This window comes from Choloepus didactylus, chromosome X (genome assembly GCF_015220235.1).
Source record: "Choloepus didactylus isolate mChoDid1 chromosome X, mChoDid1.pri, whole genome shotgun sequence".
NCBI classification, from domain to species: domain Eukaryota; kingdom Metazoa; phylum Chordata; class Mammalia; order Pilosa; family Megalonychidae; genus Choloepus; species Choloepus didactylus.
The window spans coordinates 55,860,897-55,873,741 of record NC_051334.1 but is presented as its reverse complement, the minus strand read 5'-3'; the positions used below and the strand labels follow the sequence as shown (position 1 = coordinate 55,873,741).

At 39.2% G+C, this 12,845-nt stretch overlaps 1 protein-coding gene across 15 annotated transcripts in view; it reads left to right on the top strand.

Annotated features, from left to right (window-relative positions):
• LOC119523165 (E3 ubiquitin-protein ligase HUWE1) overlaps positions 1-12,845 on the top strand; it is a 193,630-nt gene that overhangs the window by 132,564 nt on the left and 48,221 nt on the right. For all 15 annotated transcript variants that reach the window (XM_037821953.1, XM_037821948.1, XM_037821960.1 and 12 more), the window contains 13 exons: positions 2,060-2,276; positions 2,989-3,111; positions 3,620-3,857; positions 4,251-4,481; positions 5,742-5,864; positions 6,408-6,503; positions 7,044-7,313; positions 8,656-8,808; positions 10,434-10,561; positions 10,772-10,853; positions 11,492-11,668; positions 12,003-12,162; positions 12,450-12,808. In XM_037821953.1, the coding sequence (XP_037677881.1) occupies positions 2,060-2,276; positions 2,989-3,111; positions 3,620-3,857; positions 4,251-4,481; positions 5,742-5,864; positions 6,408-6,503; positions 7,044-7,313; positions 8,656-8,808; positions 10,434-10,561; positions 10,772-10,853; positions 11,492-11,668; positions 12,003-12,162; positions 12,450-12,808 (2,357 nt within the window). The remainder of the gene's footprint in view (positions 1-2,059; positions 2,277-2,988; positions 3,112-3,619; positions 3,858-4,250; positions 4,482-5,741; positions 5,865-6,407; positions 6,504-7,043; positions 7,314-8,655; positions 8,809-10,433; positions 10,562-10,771; positions 10,854-11,491; positions 11,669-12,002; positions 12,163-12,449; positions 12,809-12,845) is intronic.

Here is a 12,845-nt window from a genome sequence, read left to right as displayed (position 1 = left end):
TCTTGAGCGCCTCCATGACACTAGCTGCTGTTCTACCTGTTAGGGATACAGAGATAAGAATCCCTTCCTGAAAGCCATGTTTACTCCCCTGGTCTTTAATTGCACCCCTCCTACTTCCTGCCCAACTATTGCAGGTATCTTCTGTTCCTACCATTCCACTGAAATGTCTCACCAAGGAACCTATAACCTCCTTATTGCTAAATTCATTAGTTACTTTTAGTCCCCTTCTCACTTGACTTGTCTGCAGCGTAATACGGTTGACCCGCCATCTCATTCTAGAAATACTCTTCCTTTGGCTTTTGTGGTATTAAGCTTTCCTGGTACCTGTCTGGCTACTTCACCCAGTCTCCTCTTCCATTCTCTGTCCCTTAAACAGATATTTCTCTTGACTCTGTCCGAGGCCCTTCTGTCTTTTTTAGTGAAGCGAGCAGGTAGCATGGTGTGGTTTGTGTTTTAATCAAGTCACTTTAACAGCTCTATGGAAACTATATTGGCAGGATACTTGACTACAATACAGATACCCACTGGTCTATCTTTGCTGTCTTTTGCACCCTAATGTAACATCAGTGTTTTGGGGAACGTATTTTGCATTTTCCTCAAATTTTTCACTTTCTTACATCCTAATGTAGAAGAAAGTGAAGATATAACCCCCTCGGAATCTGGGAGACTGCCCAAAAGCAAGCAAGAAATGGCCTTTGATGTTTCCATATGTTATCTTAAATCTCCATGGATTTGACAATCATTTCTAATTTGTTTAAATTCTCCATTTCTTTTCATTTTAAAGTCGACCATAATTTCCCCCCATGGAAGTAAAAGTAACCTTCCTAGAAGATGGTCATGTTTATTTCTCCTTGCTTTTTATACTTCTTTGACCTGATAGGACTTAGAGCATTCCAGGGTTTCTGTGTGAGCCCAGCTCATGCTTTTCATGTGTGTTTCTCTGTGGTTACTGTTTTTTTTGTTTTCCTCTCTTGTCCTTGCAGATGTCTGAAAGCAGTGATGAAAAAAAGACAGTGCAAACCTAATGTTTGGATGCATTTTTTTGGTTATAGACTTCAAATCATTAGGTTTTCAGAGTCTGGGCATATTCAACCTCTAGCCAGGCAGTAGGATTATCAGTAACCTGTGACCTGTTTCCTTACTTTCTATACTGTATTCCTCAGAGCTTACTGAATTTGAGCATGACATGTAACACAAACTCAAGTAGAGCCTCTTTTTACACTGTTGCTTCACATGTACATGTATTTACTTAGGAGGTGTACTTTGATTCGGACTTAGCCTTTCTTGTTTCTGGATCATGATGAAATAGTTTATGGAACTGGCATCGTTTTTATTTATGACTTTTAAGAGTAATGAATGTTCATTGTAGAAGAGTACAGTATGAAATCATCAAAAAGCAGGGAAATATTTTCTTAACCTTTTTCCTGTGCCTTTCCCTTTATATATATTTATATTTGTATTCTTTTTTGTTCAGTATATTAAAAATCATCCTACAAAAGATGAAAATTGGAAATATCTATAATCTAGAAAGTACACTTGTAAAATTTTTATGCTCTTCCTCTCAGTCTTTTTTCCTTTGGGACTATATATTTAATGTTGTAATCAGTCAATAGTTAGTGTATATGGTGTTCTTTTTTCGTCTAAGTGATAAAATATTTTTTCCACTTTTAAAGTTCTCCATAGGCAACTTTAATGACTCTGTAATCTAGTAGATGTATCATTTACTCAAGCAGTATGTTTTCCCCTATTGCTTTGTATGAAAGCAGTTTCACTTTATACCCCTCTACCAGTGTGAGTGCTCATGTTGTTTGTCTTTCACATTGTTTATATTTTGACTGCCCACACATTTCTCTGTCTCCTACAATCAAAAGGGGTACCTGTTCCCCTGTGGAATATCTCCTCCCTTTTGGGTTATATGTAGAAACCAATTCAAGTGTTTCCTAGGTGTATGGACAAAAGTGAAGTGGTCAGTCCTAAAAATGTATCGAAAATGATGTGTCTTGTAATGAAACTACTAATGAAAATACTGTATGGCCTTATTCTGACTTCTGGGTTCCAGCTTCTTCCAGATTAGGCCGAGCACTTGCTGAGCTATTTGGACTCCTTGTTAAACTTTGCGTGGGGTCTCCTGTCCGCCAGAGAAGGAGCCATCATACTGCCAGCACTACCACAGCACCAACACCTGCTGCTCGATCAACGGCCTCAGCCCTCACTAAGCTCCTAACAAAGGGCTTATCTTGGCAGCCCCCTCCATATACACCTACTCCCCGCTTCAGGTAAGGTTCTGCTTTAGACATACGGACTGGAAAGTTGCCACAAAAAGAACCTTATTGGTTCTTCCTCTACCTAAATGGAGAGTGTGCCACTGAATTATAGGGTTTGGAGGTCCTTTGTTTACTAGATATACACCCCAAATAAAGCTTAAGGTACCTATTTTGGTTGTACCTAGTCTGGAACATAGAGATTTTACAAGGATTTGTATTCTTTTGTTTGGTTATAGTTTTGTGTATTTTCTTGGGGTGGGGTAGGAACATGTTGGAAGCAATGTACTTATTTTAGGTTATTTGTTTTTCTTATTCCTTTGTTCAGTTATGGTTTGCTAATTTTCTTGGGGTATGGTAGGAACATGTTGGAAGCCATGTAGTTATTTTGTGTTATTTGTTTTTTCTTATTCCTCTGTTTTGGTTTTGTTTGAAATGTTTTTTATTTTTTTTAATTTTTTGATAAAGTTAAAAAAAAATAAAGGATTTGTAGTCAAACAGCATTTCAATAACCTTCTATTTTTTACTGCATCTAGAGTAGGTGGCAGATATAACCTTTTTTTCCTTTGAAATTTTAATAACCAGGCATGTCACACATCTGCTTTCCAGCCAGTTTGTCAGTAAGTTCAGTGCAGTGTTAAATTTTACTCTTGGCTTCTACATTCATTTCCCATTGATTCTGTGTCTAACTTGGAGATGCTTAAATTTTTGCTTTTTCCTCTTTCAGGCTGACATTCTTCATCTGTTCAGTTGGTTTTACATCCCCAATGCTGTTTGATGAGAGGAAGTATCCCTACCACCTAATGCTGCAGAAATTTCTCTGCTCTGGAGGCCACAATGCTCTTTTTGAGTAAGGATCAAGTTGCGTCATGGAGAAGCATTTCTTTGTGCCTTAGCAGCCCACAGCTTTCCAAGCCACCTGTCCTGTCACAGTGGGATACATAGAAACAGCTCATGGTTGTATCCTTTTATGTTCTGGAAACTTGCCATGTTGTCTCCCTCTTCTTGCAGGGTGGGATTTAGCCTGTCCTGGAGGTGGTTTTTGGGGTATCTGCTTTTCTTCCTTTGGCTTCCAGTGTCTGCTACATATATTTTCTAGTAGACTTGGCTTTTTCTGTTGTTTCTCTGAATATAATATTTTTGCTTCTCTTGGTCAGAAGATTCTAAGCTGAGTTCCACTTTTTTTTAACAATGCTTTAAAAGTAAAGCTAATAAAAGTTGGTCAGATTGGAAGTAATGATTCCACCATGGAGGGACATGTAGTGCCAATGTAGAGGTGGGTAACCTTTTAAATGCAACCCCTTCCCCATCAGAAATACTAATATTCTGTCTCCATTACTTCTCTTGCTTGAATTTAGAACTTTCAATTGGGCTCTGTCCATGGGAGGCAAAGTTCCTGTTTCTGAGGGATTAGAACATTCAGACTTACCTGATGGCACAGGAGAATTCCTAGATGCCTGGCTTATGCTGGTGGAGAAGATGGTGAATCCCACCACAGTGCTTGAATCTCCACATTCACTGCCTGCCAAATTGCCTGGAGGTGTTCAGAACTTCCCACAATTCAGTGCCCTCCGCTTCCTTGTGGTAACTCAGAAAGTGAGTATTCAGCATTCTATAGAAGCAAGAGAGGTTTCTCATGTTGACTAGATATTTCCCACTTTGATTTTTCCTCCTTAATGAAATAACTTGATTGTTGAAGAACCATTGGCTCCTACTCCCAGATAGGGCTGCCTTACAGAAGGTAGAGACCATTTGTGAATATTCCATGTCAGAAACATTTGAACTATAAACTTTAGATGGTTGCTTCCAGGTTTAGTTAAATGCCCCTTCTCTGTACTTTCTCAGGCTCCCTCAATACTGGCCTAGGATTTTGTTGTTGTTGACCCTGACTGATGTGGAAAGACTGTCCAATAGATCTTTGATTTATTCATCCTATGGCTTTGAGCTGGGGCAAAATGATCCTCACACAGCTTTTTGAATGACTTATAGGCAGCCTTTACTTGCATCAAGAACCTGTGGAACCGGAAACCCCTGAAGGTGTATGGCGGGCGAATGGCTGAGTCCATGCTGGCCATCCTGTGCCACATCCTCCGAGGAGAACCTGTGATTCGGGAGAGACTCAGCAAAGAGAAGGAGGGGGCTCGAGGAGAAGAGGATGCAGGGCAAGAGGAAGGTGGCTCTCGCCGGGAACCTCAAGTCAACCAACAACAACTGCAACAGGTGGAGTGCTGTCCTCCCAACTAATGCACCTAGTGTAAGGAGTGTAGTGCTTGTGAGTTTTTTAAGTTCACACACCAATAAGTGCCTGGGCTGTTAGCCAAGAGATATGTTTAAATTTGCTCTCTCAGCATTTATTTTTTTTTCCAAAGAAAAGCTAGAGTGTAGTCCTAGGACTTTGCACAGGCAAAAGATTTTTGTTCTCCTAAACACTTTGTTTAGTATTGCAACTCCTTTACGGCGTTCTCAGTAGACTACTGTTCCCATGTTCTTTGGAAGCAAACTGTCCTCTGCTATTTTCTGGTTAATTTGTAAAGGGAAGGGAGATGGTGATCCAAATTTATTCTCCTCAACAAGGCCTTTCTGAAAATTTGTCTCCGAAACCTTTATTTCATTTCCGTATAAATGTATAAACCACTTTTTAATAATTGCGGGCTAGAAGGTGGATAAAGTACCTATTTCAATCTAAAAGAGCATTTTAGCAATTTTCCTTCTGGGATTTGAATGTGTGTGTTCTCTTTATGTTTAGAGTCCTGTTTCAAATCTATTTTCTAGGTATGTATGGCAATCCTTTCCATATAGTATTTAATGTTTTGCGGTGTTTTTATTATAAGTAGTATGTGCTTACTGTAGGAATTTGGGAAATAAAGCAGAGTATTTAAAAGGCAGGTACATGATGTCACCACGCAAGATGGTTATCTCCTTTTTAATCACTTCTGTGCCTAATTTTTTCATACTTAACTGCTGTCATTAAGAAACTGTTTTTCTGGCTAGTTAGTCATCCTTTATTGCTGAGTTTCAAACTTTCTTATTGTTTGATGTTGTAAAGTTATGGTGTATAGTTTCCTTATGTACATCTCTGATTATTTCCTAGTGGTAGAATTCCTGGGGTTTTTTTCCCCAGGCTCTTGTTTTGCTGCCAGTTTGTTTTCTAGAAAGGTGGGACCAATTTATACGTCTGTGTATGATTCTCGATCTTTCAGTAACAATGACCCTGTTTATTAAAGTAGTTATCTACCCCCACTTTTTTAGAGGATGGGACTGCCCCAGCGTGTAACTCTAATGTTTGAATGCTATGGCACCAAACAGAAAGGACTGTTTTATATCTGTTCATGTTACCTAACTGTCTCAGCTTATAAATGCTCAGTTCATATGAAGTTAGAAAACATGAGTTTCCATCTTGAAAAGGTTTCTCTCTTTTTTTTTCAGTGCATTTGTATTTCTCTGTTAATGAGGTTCTGAGATCCTGTCTTCTTTTTGCAGCTCATGGACATGGGCTTCACAAGGGAGCACGCCATGGAGGCCCTGTTGAACACGAGCACTATGGAGCAGGCCACAGAGTACCTTCTAACCCACCCTCCACCAATCATGGGAGGAGTTGTTCGAGTAAGTTGGATCAGGGGCTCTAATTTTCTAAGGAATTGGTTCAATTACTGATATCCTTTTTTCCACCCCCATGTTTCCATCACTTATCTTCCTTCCATAAGCTGCTTCTCATTTCCAGACTTCTCCATGCCAGTATTTTCTTATTTTCATGATAACTTTCATAGCTCCAGAATATAATGAGAGGAAGCTTCCCATCCCCCAGTAATTCAAATTACTAGATTTTGCAGGAGAACTCTTAAATTATCCACAGTCAGAAGAAAATAGAAGAGGCATTCTTCTAAGATACAGCCCACTACTTAAGATAGGTGGTCACATTGCAGCTGCCTCCCTATACTTCTCAATTTACATTTTGATTTCCCCCCTCTGTTCTTGTAGTGACCAGGTATGCCTAGTTGGGTTTTACAGCCTTCAGAGCCCCTTCCCTTCTTCTCAGAAGCTGAGCACAGGATGGCTGATTGGTTTTGAATTGGGGTGGCTTCAGTGGGGGTTTTTTTTTTGATAGAGGTGGGTGTAGTTGCTGGATTTTCTATCGTTCCTCTGTAGGATCTGAGCATGTCCGAAGAGGACCAGATGATGAGAGCAATTGCCATGTCTCTGGGACAGGATATCCCAATGGATCAAAGGGCAGAGTCACCTGAGGTAACTAAGAAACAGGGCATCCAAAAGGGCTTGCTACTTAATCTTAGTATTTCTCTGAACATTCTGCTACTACTGCAAAGTAGTGGCATTAAACTCTAAAAGAAAGACACGAGAGTACTCATTCATCTCAACCTTGCCTCACTAACTACTTTTGTGTTTACCTGAAGCTTTAGGTAAAGCAGATGAAGCATTGATCATTATTGAAAAATAAGAGTCCCAAAATGTACTTGGCAGTGCCCATTAGGCCAAACTTGGCTGTGTATTCCTAGGTAACAAGTACTGCATTTACTATACTGACAGAGAATACAGTAAAATGTGTAGACATTATTATGTGGTAGGGGGTGTTGGAGGTGTCCTTCCCTCCTGCCTTCCCTGTCTTGCCTTAACCTGTATGGCTTCTCTCATATTTGTTGCCACACTCTGATGAGAATATCAACTGCCTGAGGAGACAATAGAAGATAATCCTATGGTGAGGTCTTCCTCATCTTTCTTCTGTCCAACTCTCCCTATATGCTATCATTCTTCCTTCCATGCCTCTAGGAAGTTGCTTGCCGGAAAGAGGAGGAAGAACGGAAAGCTCGGGAAAAGCAGGAAGAAGAAGAGGCTAAATGTCTAGAGAAGTTCCAGGATGCTGACCCATTGGAGCAAGATGAGCTCCACACGTTCACAGATACCATGTTGCCAGGCTGCTTCCACCTTCTTGATGAGCTGCCAGACACAGTGTACCGCGTGTGTGATTTGATCATGACAGCAATCAAGCGTAATGGAGCAGACTATCGTGACATGATTCTGAAGCAGGTAGTCAATCAGGTAAGCTCTCCAGGGACCAGAAGAGGGGAGCTTGTAAAAGGTTTTCCTGTCATCTATTAAAACCTGGTTTCTGAAAAGCATAGTATGTTTCCCTTCTACCCAATAGGAGTGTATTCTCCTTTGAATTCTATAGATCTGGAAACTACTTCACAAAATTTGTTTGGAAGGTGAATAAAAAGCTGCTGCTGGAGATGGATTGTGGTGATGGACGCGTAACTATGTTGTCATACTGTGGACAGTAGATTGTATATCATGGATGATTGTATGGTGTGTGAATGTATTTCAATAAAACTGAATTTAATAAAAAAAAGCTGCTGCTTCTTGGTTTTTTTGTTTTTGTTTTTGTTTTTTGTTTTTTGTTTGTTTGTTTGTTTGTTTTTAGTGTCCCTTCTTAGATTCATCAAAAATGTTCAAAGTGTACCTCACCCTTGAACCAAATTAGGCCTCCTGGACTAACAATGAGATAATGGTTTTCTCTGTCTTCCGTGTTAGCAACCACTTTAACAAATGAATTCCTATCCCAATGAGTGCTGGTGATCTTTTATGTCTTCTTAAACAGTTTTTCCTTGTTATGAAATTAATACATGATAATTTTAGAAGTAACATAAGAAATAAATTACTCAAAATCCACATACCCAGAGATAACCAGTTAACATTTAGGTTGTATTTCCTTTTCCATTTTAAAAAAATCTATGTATTTAAATCATTAGGATCTTGTTTTACACACTTTTAGAGCCTAGAAATGGGAAGAAATCAAAAAGGATAAACTTTTTTGACCACATAAACATCAGTGGAGGGAAACATCATAAAAGTAAAACACAAACTGTATAAAACTTTTTGTCACAGATATGACCAAAGTTTATTCTCTTTAGGTTATGTTAAGAGCTTATACAGATGATTTTAAGAAAACTAAGACTTGAATAGGAAGGAGGCAAGGATACCAGATTCATTACCAGGAATTTAACAAATGCAAATTAAAACAAGACCAGTATTTGTGACATTCAGAGCTTTTTATTTTAATGATAATTGTGTCTCTAATGATAATTTGTTTTCAGTGATAAATCAGTGAAAGGTTGTTGATGGATGTGTAAGTTGGTAGAGCCTTTTTGGGATGTAATTTGACTACATGCACCACAAAACTTTCTAATCTTTTAGTGGTGACCTTTTAGTACTATACATCTTTCGATAAGGACACAGAATCCATATGCCCATTGCTATTTACCCACCCTCCATCATTGAATTCGTTGGGGTGGGGGGAGTAGTAGATAGAAATGTTGAGTGTTTTGACAAACTTTATCGCACTTTACAGTTACCTGTATTACCTACCTTTTCACTTTTCTAGGTATGGGAAGCTGCTGATGTATTGATCAAAGCTGCTCTTCCCCTGACAACAAGCGACACAAAAACTGTATCAGAGTGGATCAGTCAGATGGCCACCCTGCCCCAGGCCTCCAATTTGGCTACTAGAATCTTGCTTTTAACACTGCTTTTTGAGGTAAGATTTTGGGCCCTGTAATTCATTCGTCAAAGAATTATCAAACACCTGCGATATGAGGCACTGATGAAGATACAGAGTCCCATGTTCCCTGCATTTCATGAGCCCATTGTTTCTGATAGCCTAAAACACGCATAATTAAGCCCAAACTACCGTATTCTCTGCTACATGATTGGTATAATTAATTTTATATACATTTTAGAAGGGTATAAGTGTCACTTCTGAAAAATATATAGGGGCTTCTTCTCAGAACAAGTGTAATTAATTGAATTGGATCTTAAAGGATTAAGGTAGTTAAAAGAAGAGTTTTTGGATAACTATCATAGTTAGACAATGAAACACTTTTGGCCTTTCTAGGGAAACTCAAAAGCATCACAGACAGCAACTAATGCCAGAAATACAGTACTTATAATTGACAGCTAAATAGTGGGGTAGGATATTGAAATCACCTGTGGTCAGCATTGGGGGAAAAGGCATCAGATAGAATCCTCTATCCTTTCATTACCTAGTCAGGCAATAAATTATTTTAGGAAAGAGAATCGCTCGGGCAGGACATGGAGTTATATCTCTCTTGTTCTAAGCAACATAGGGACTAGGAAGCAAGTGACTTTTAACAAGTGACCCATCCTTTGAAGCTCATCATGTTTAATAGTAACATCTAAACTTAATGGAATAAACTCTTTATAGCAGCTTAGGAGATTAGTCCAACATATGTGTTAAACTCTATGCCTACCATCTTGGAGCTTCCCTTTACAATGGAAGTGGTAATTCTTGTTACAGCTCCTTATAAATAGACACTTGAGAGAAAGAAAGGTAACACAGTACTGAATGCTGGGAGTCTCAATTTCACAATATAAAGAAAAAATAACTCCCGAACCGCCACCTAAAAAAAATTGCAAGTAACAGCCTAGTATTTTCTTCTGGTCGTTTTGTATGCACTTAAACATTTGGGACGGACTATATAGAAAAATTCTTTTTTTCTTTCAGGATTACATTATGAATAATTTGCCATGTCACGTGTACAGTATACCATCTTTTGGATGTCCTCTAATTTTGTTAAATACAAATGTATTGGACGTGTAAATTTCACTGATTTCCTGTTACAAATAACACTTTCGTGTAGCCCCAGTAAGGAGAACCATCAACTGTTGTGTTTATTACTGTACCAGAGAAGAAGCATCTTTTCATCTTCCTTGAGAGAATTTGTAAAGGTTCTCTGTAAATCATAACTTTACAACTTCTACATAATTAGTATACATCTTAGATTATAGTCCCCAATTATGTTAATAAGTTTCCATATTAAGCATGTACTAATTTCTCAGGTACTGTGTTGGGCACGTTATATATATGTGTGTGTGAATAGAAAATCTCATTTAATCATCACAGTTACCCCAGAAACAGACATTATATTCCCTTTGACCCGTGAGGAAATCGAGGCCTAGATAATTTAAGTAACTCATCTTAGATTACAGAGCTGGTAACCAGGGGAGTTAGAATTGAATTCAATTAGTTCTGCTATTCTTCACTCCTATGTTCCCCATAGTTCCTCTGTAGTGTGCTAATCCCTGTTACTGAGTATAAATTGGTATTTGGTGTTTGTTTGTTTGTTTCCTTTGATCAATCAGGAGTTGAAGCTACCCTGTGCTTGGGTAGTTGAATCGAGTGGCATCCTTAATGTCCTAATCAAACTCTTAGAAGTGGTCCAGCCTTGCCTACAGGCCGCCAAGGAGCAAAAGGAGGTCCAGACCCCAAAGTGAGTGACCTTGTATCTATCCTGGTTTTACTTCTGTTCACCTGGGACTTGGCCTCTAGAGCTTAGGTCCTGAATCAGGTACTTTTCTGGGGTAAATCTCCAGTACTTTTGTGGTTTGGAAATTGTGAAGTACCCAGTAAAAGCAAGATATGATTTCCTAATTTGTGCAAGTTTCTGGCTTGCCCAGAAGAAATAATTTCTCCTTTTTAGGTGGATCACCCCAGTGTTGCTTCTGATTGATTTCTATGAAAAGACAGCCATCTCCTCCAAAAGGAGAGCCCAGATGACTAAGGTGTGTAATGTAATGTATGTGATTGCCAGAATGCTTCACTTCTAGAATAAAGGGAAGACTAGAATAGGTAGGATGTGAGAGAGTGGTGAAGAGTGCAAAGGTCTCTGACCAAGGTAAAAATCTCTTAAGGGATCTTGATACCTAGGTTTCTCTTCTAAATGAGGAGTTAAATTCATTTTTTAGGATACTGCTTGCTAAAGGACCCAAGAATTTACCCTGTAAGTGTTAAAGAAATGTGCTATCTCCTGAGGAGTAATAACTTTTCTGGTAGTTGAAGGGCTGAGTTATATAGCAGTACCACCAAAAGTAAGCGTTCCTCATATGAAGGTTATTATATGCCACAGTATCTAAATACCTTCTCAGAATCTGAGAATTTTCATTCTGGTACATCTAAAATAAGTGTTCTCCTTTTGGAGGAAACGGGAAAAAAAGGAAAGTGGGAAAAGGAAGTTGGGGGAGGGCTTTGCCTAGGGAGTGGCTAAGAGATGTGAGAGTTAATGAATATGACAATTCCTCTCTAGGTTCACAAAATTTATTAACTATCTAATATATTTCTAATGTAACTTGAGCAGTGACTACTGATGTGATTACTTTTTCTTCTGACAAACAGTTTTACAACTTTGTGGTCTTATATTTAGTACTTACAGTCTAACAACAACAATTGGCGTTGGTTTGATGACCGCTCAGGACGCTGGTGTAGTTACAGTGCAAGTAACAACAGCACTATTGATTCTGCCTGGAAATCTGGAGAGACGAGTGTGCGATTCACCGCAGGCCGAAGAAGATACACTGTCCAGTTCACTACAATGGTGCAGGTACATGGTCACCCAATGCTGTAAACTTTATTGAGAAGTGGGGACTGTGGTGGGTATGCCTTTTGATTTGCTTCTTTCTAAACCACAAGTCCCTAACGTGTTACAAGGAGTATTATCATTACCACAACTAAATTGGTTATAGTTTTCAGAGAACCGAGTCTTCCTAAAATCTGGTTAGACTATGGGTCTGTGGCAATATGATACCATCCCCACCCACACATGATTTTAAATGTTCAGTATTTTCATCAGATGCATTTCGCCTGGGAGATTTCCCCCACTTCCCCACCCTCCATAGTTCTTTTTTTGGTAGAGAATTTTTTGTCTGAATTCCTAGGTTAATGAGGAGACAGGGAACCGACGACCTGTGATGCTGACTCTCCTCAGAGTACCACGGCTGAATAAAAACTCTAAAAACAGCAATGGACAGGAACTAGAGAAGACACTGGAAGAAAGCAAAGAAATGGATATCAAACGGAAGGAAAATAAAGCCAGTGGTATAAACTTCGGTTTTGAATTTTTCAAGGGGTGTTTTATGTAAGGCTAGGGTGCCTTTATAGCTTAAGGTTTTGCTGATATCATTGTGAGTGCTTTCATATTCATCAGATTACTTGGCAGCTTAACAATACACAGTCCTTCTTTATCTGTCTTTTCATCTGGTCTTAGAATTAGTATTTGGTATATTTTTCTTAATATTGACCCAATAGTTTGGCTGATTATTTTGGAGGGAGAGATGTGGAAGGAAATATCAAGTTCAACTAAATTCTTGTTTTCTCATTTATAGATACTTCCTTGGTCCTAGATAGTACAAGCACTGAAAAGGAGACAAGCCTGGAAGAAACCAAAGTTGGGGAGATCCTAATCCAGGGCCTGACAGAGGATATGGTGACAGTTTTAATTCGAGCCTGCGTGAGCATGCTGGGAGTGCCAGTGGACCCAGACACTTTGCATGCCACCCTTCGCCTCTGCTTAAGGCTTACCCGGGACCACAAATACGCCATGATGTTTGCAGAGCTGAAAAGTACCCGCATGATCTTGAATTTGACCCAGAGCTCAGGCTTCAATGGTTTTACTCCCCTGGTCACCCTGCTGTTAAGACACATCATTGAGGACCCCTGCACCCTCCGTCATACCATGGAAAAGGTGATTCTTTTTAAAATCAAAGGCTAATTTTACTGTA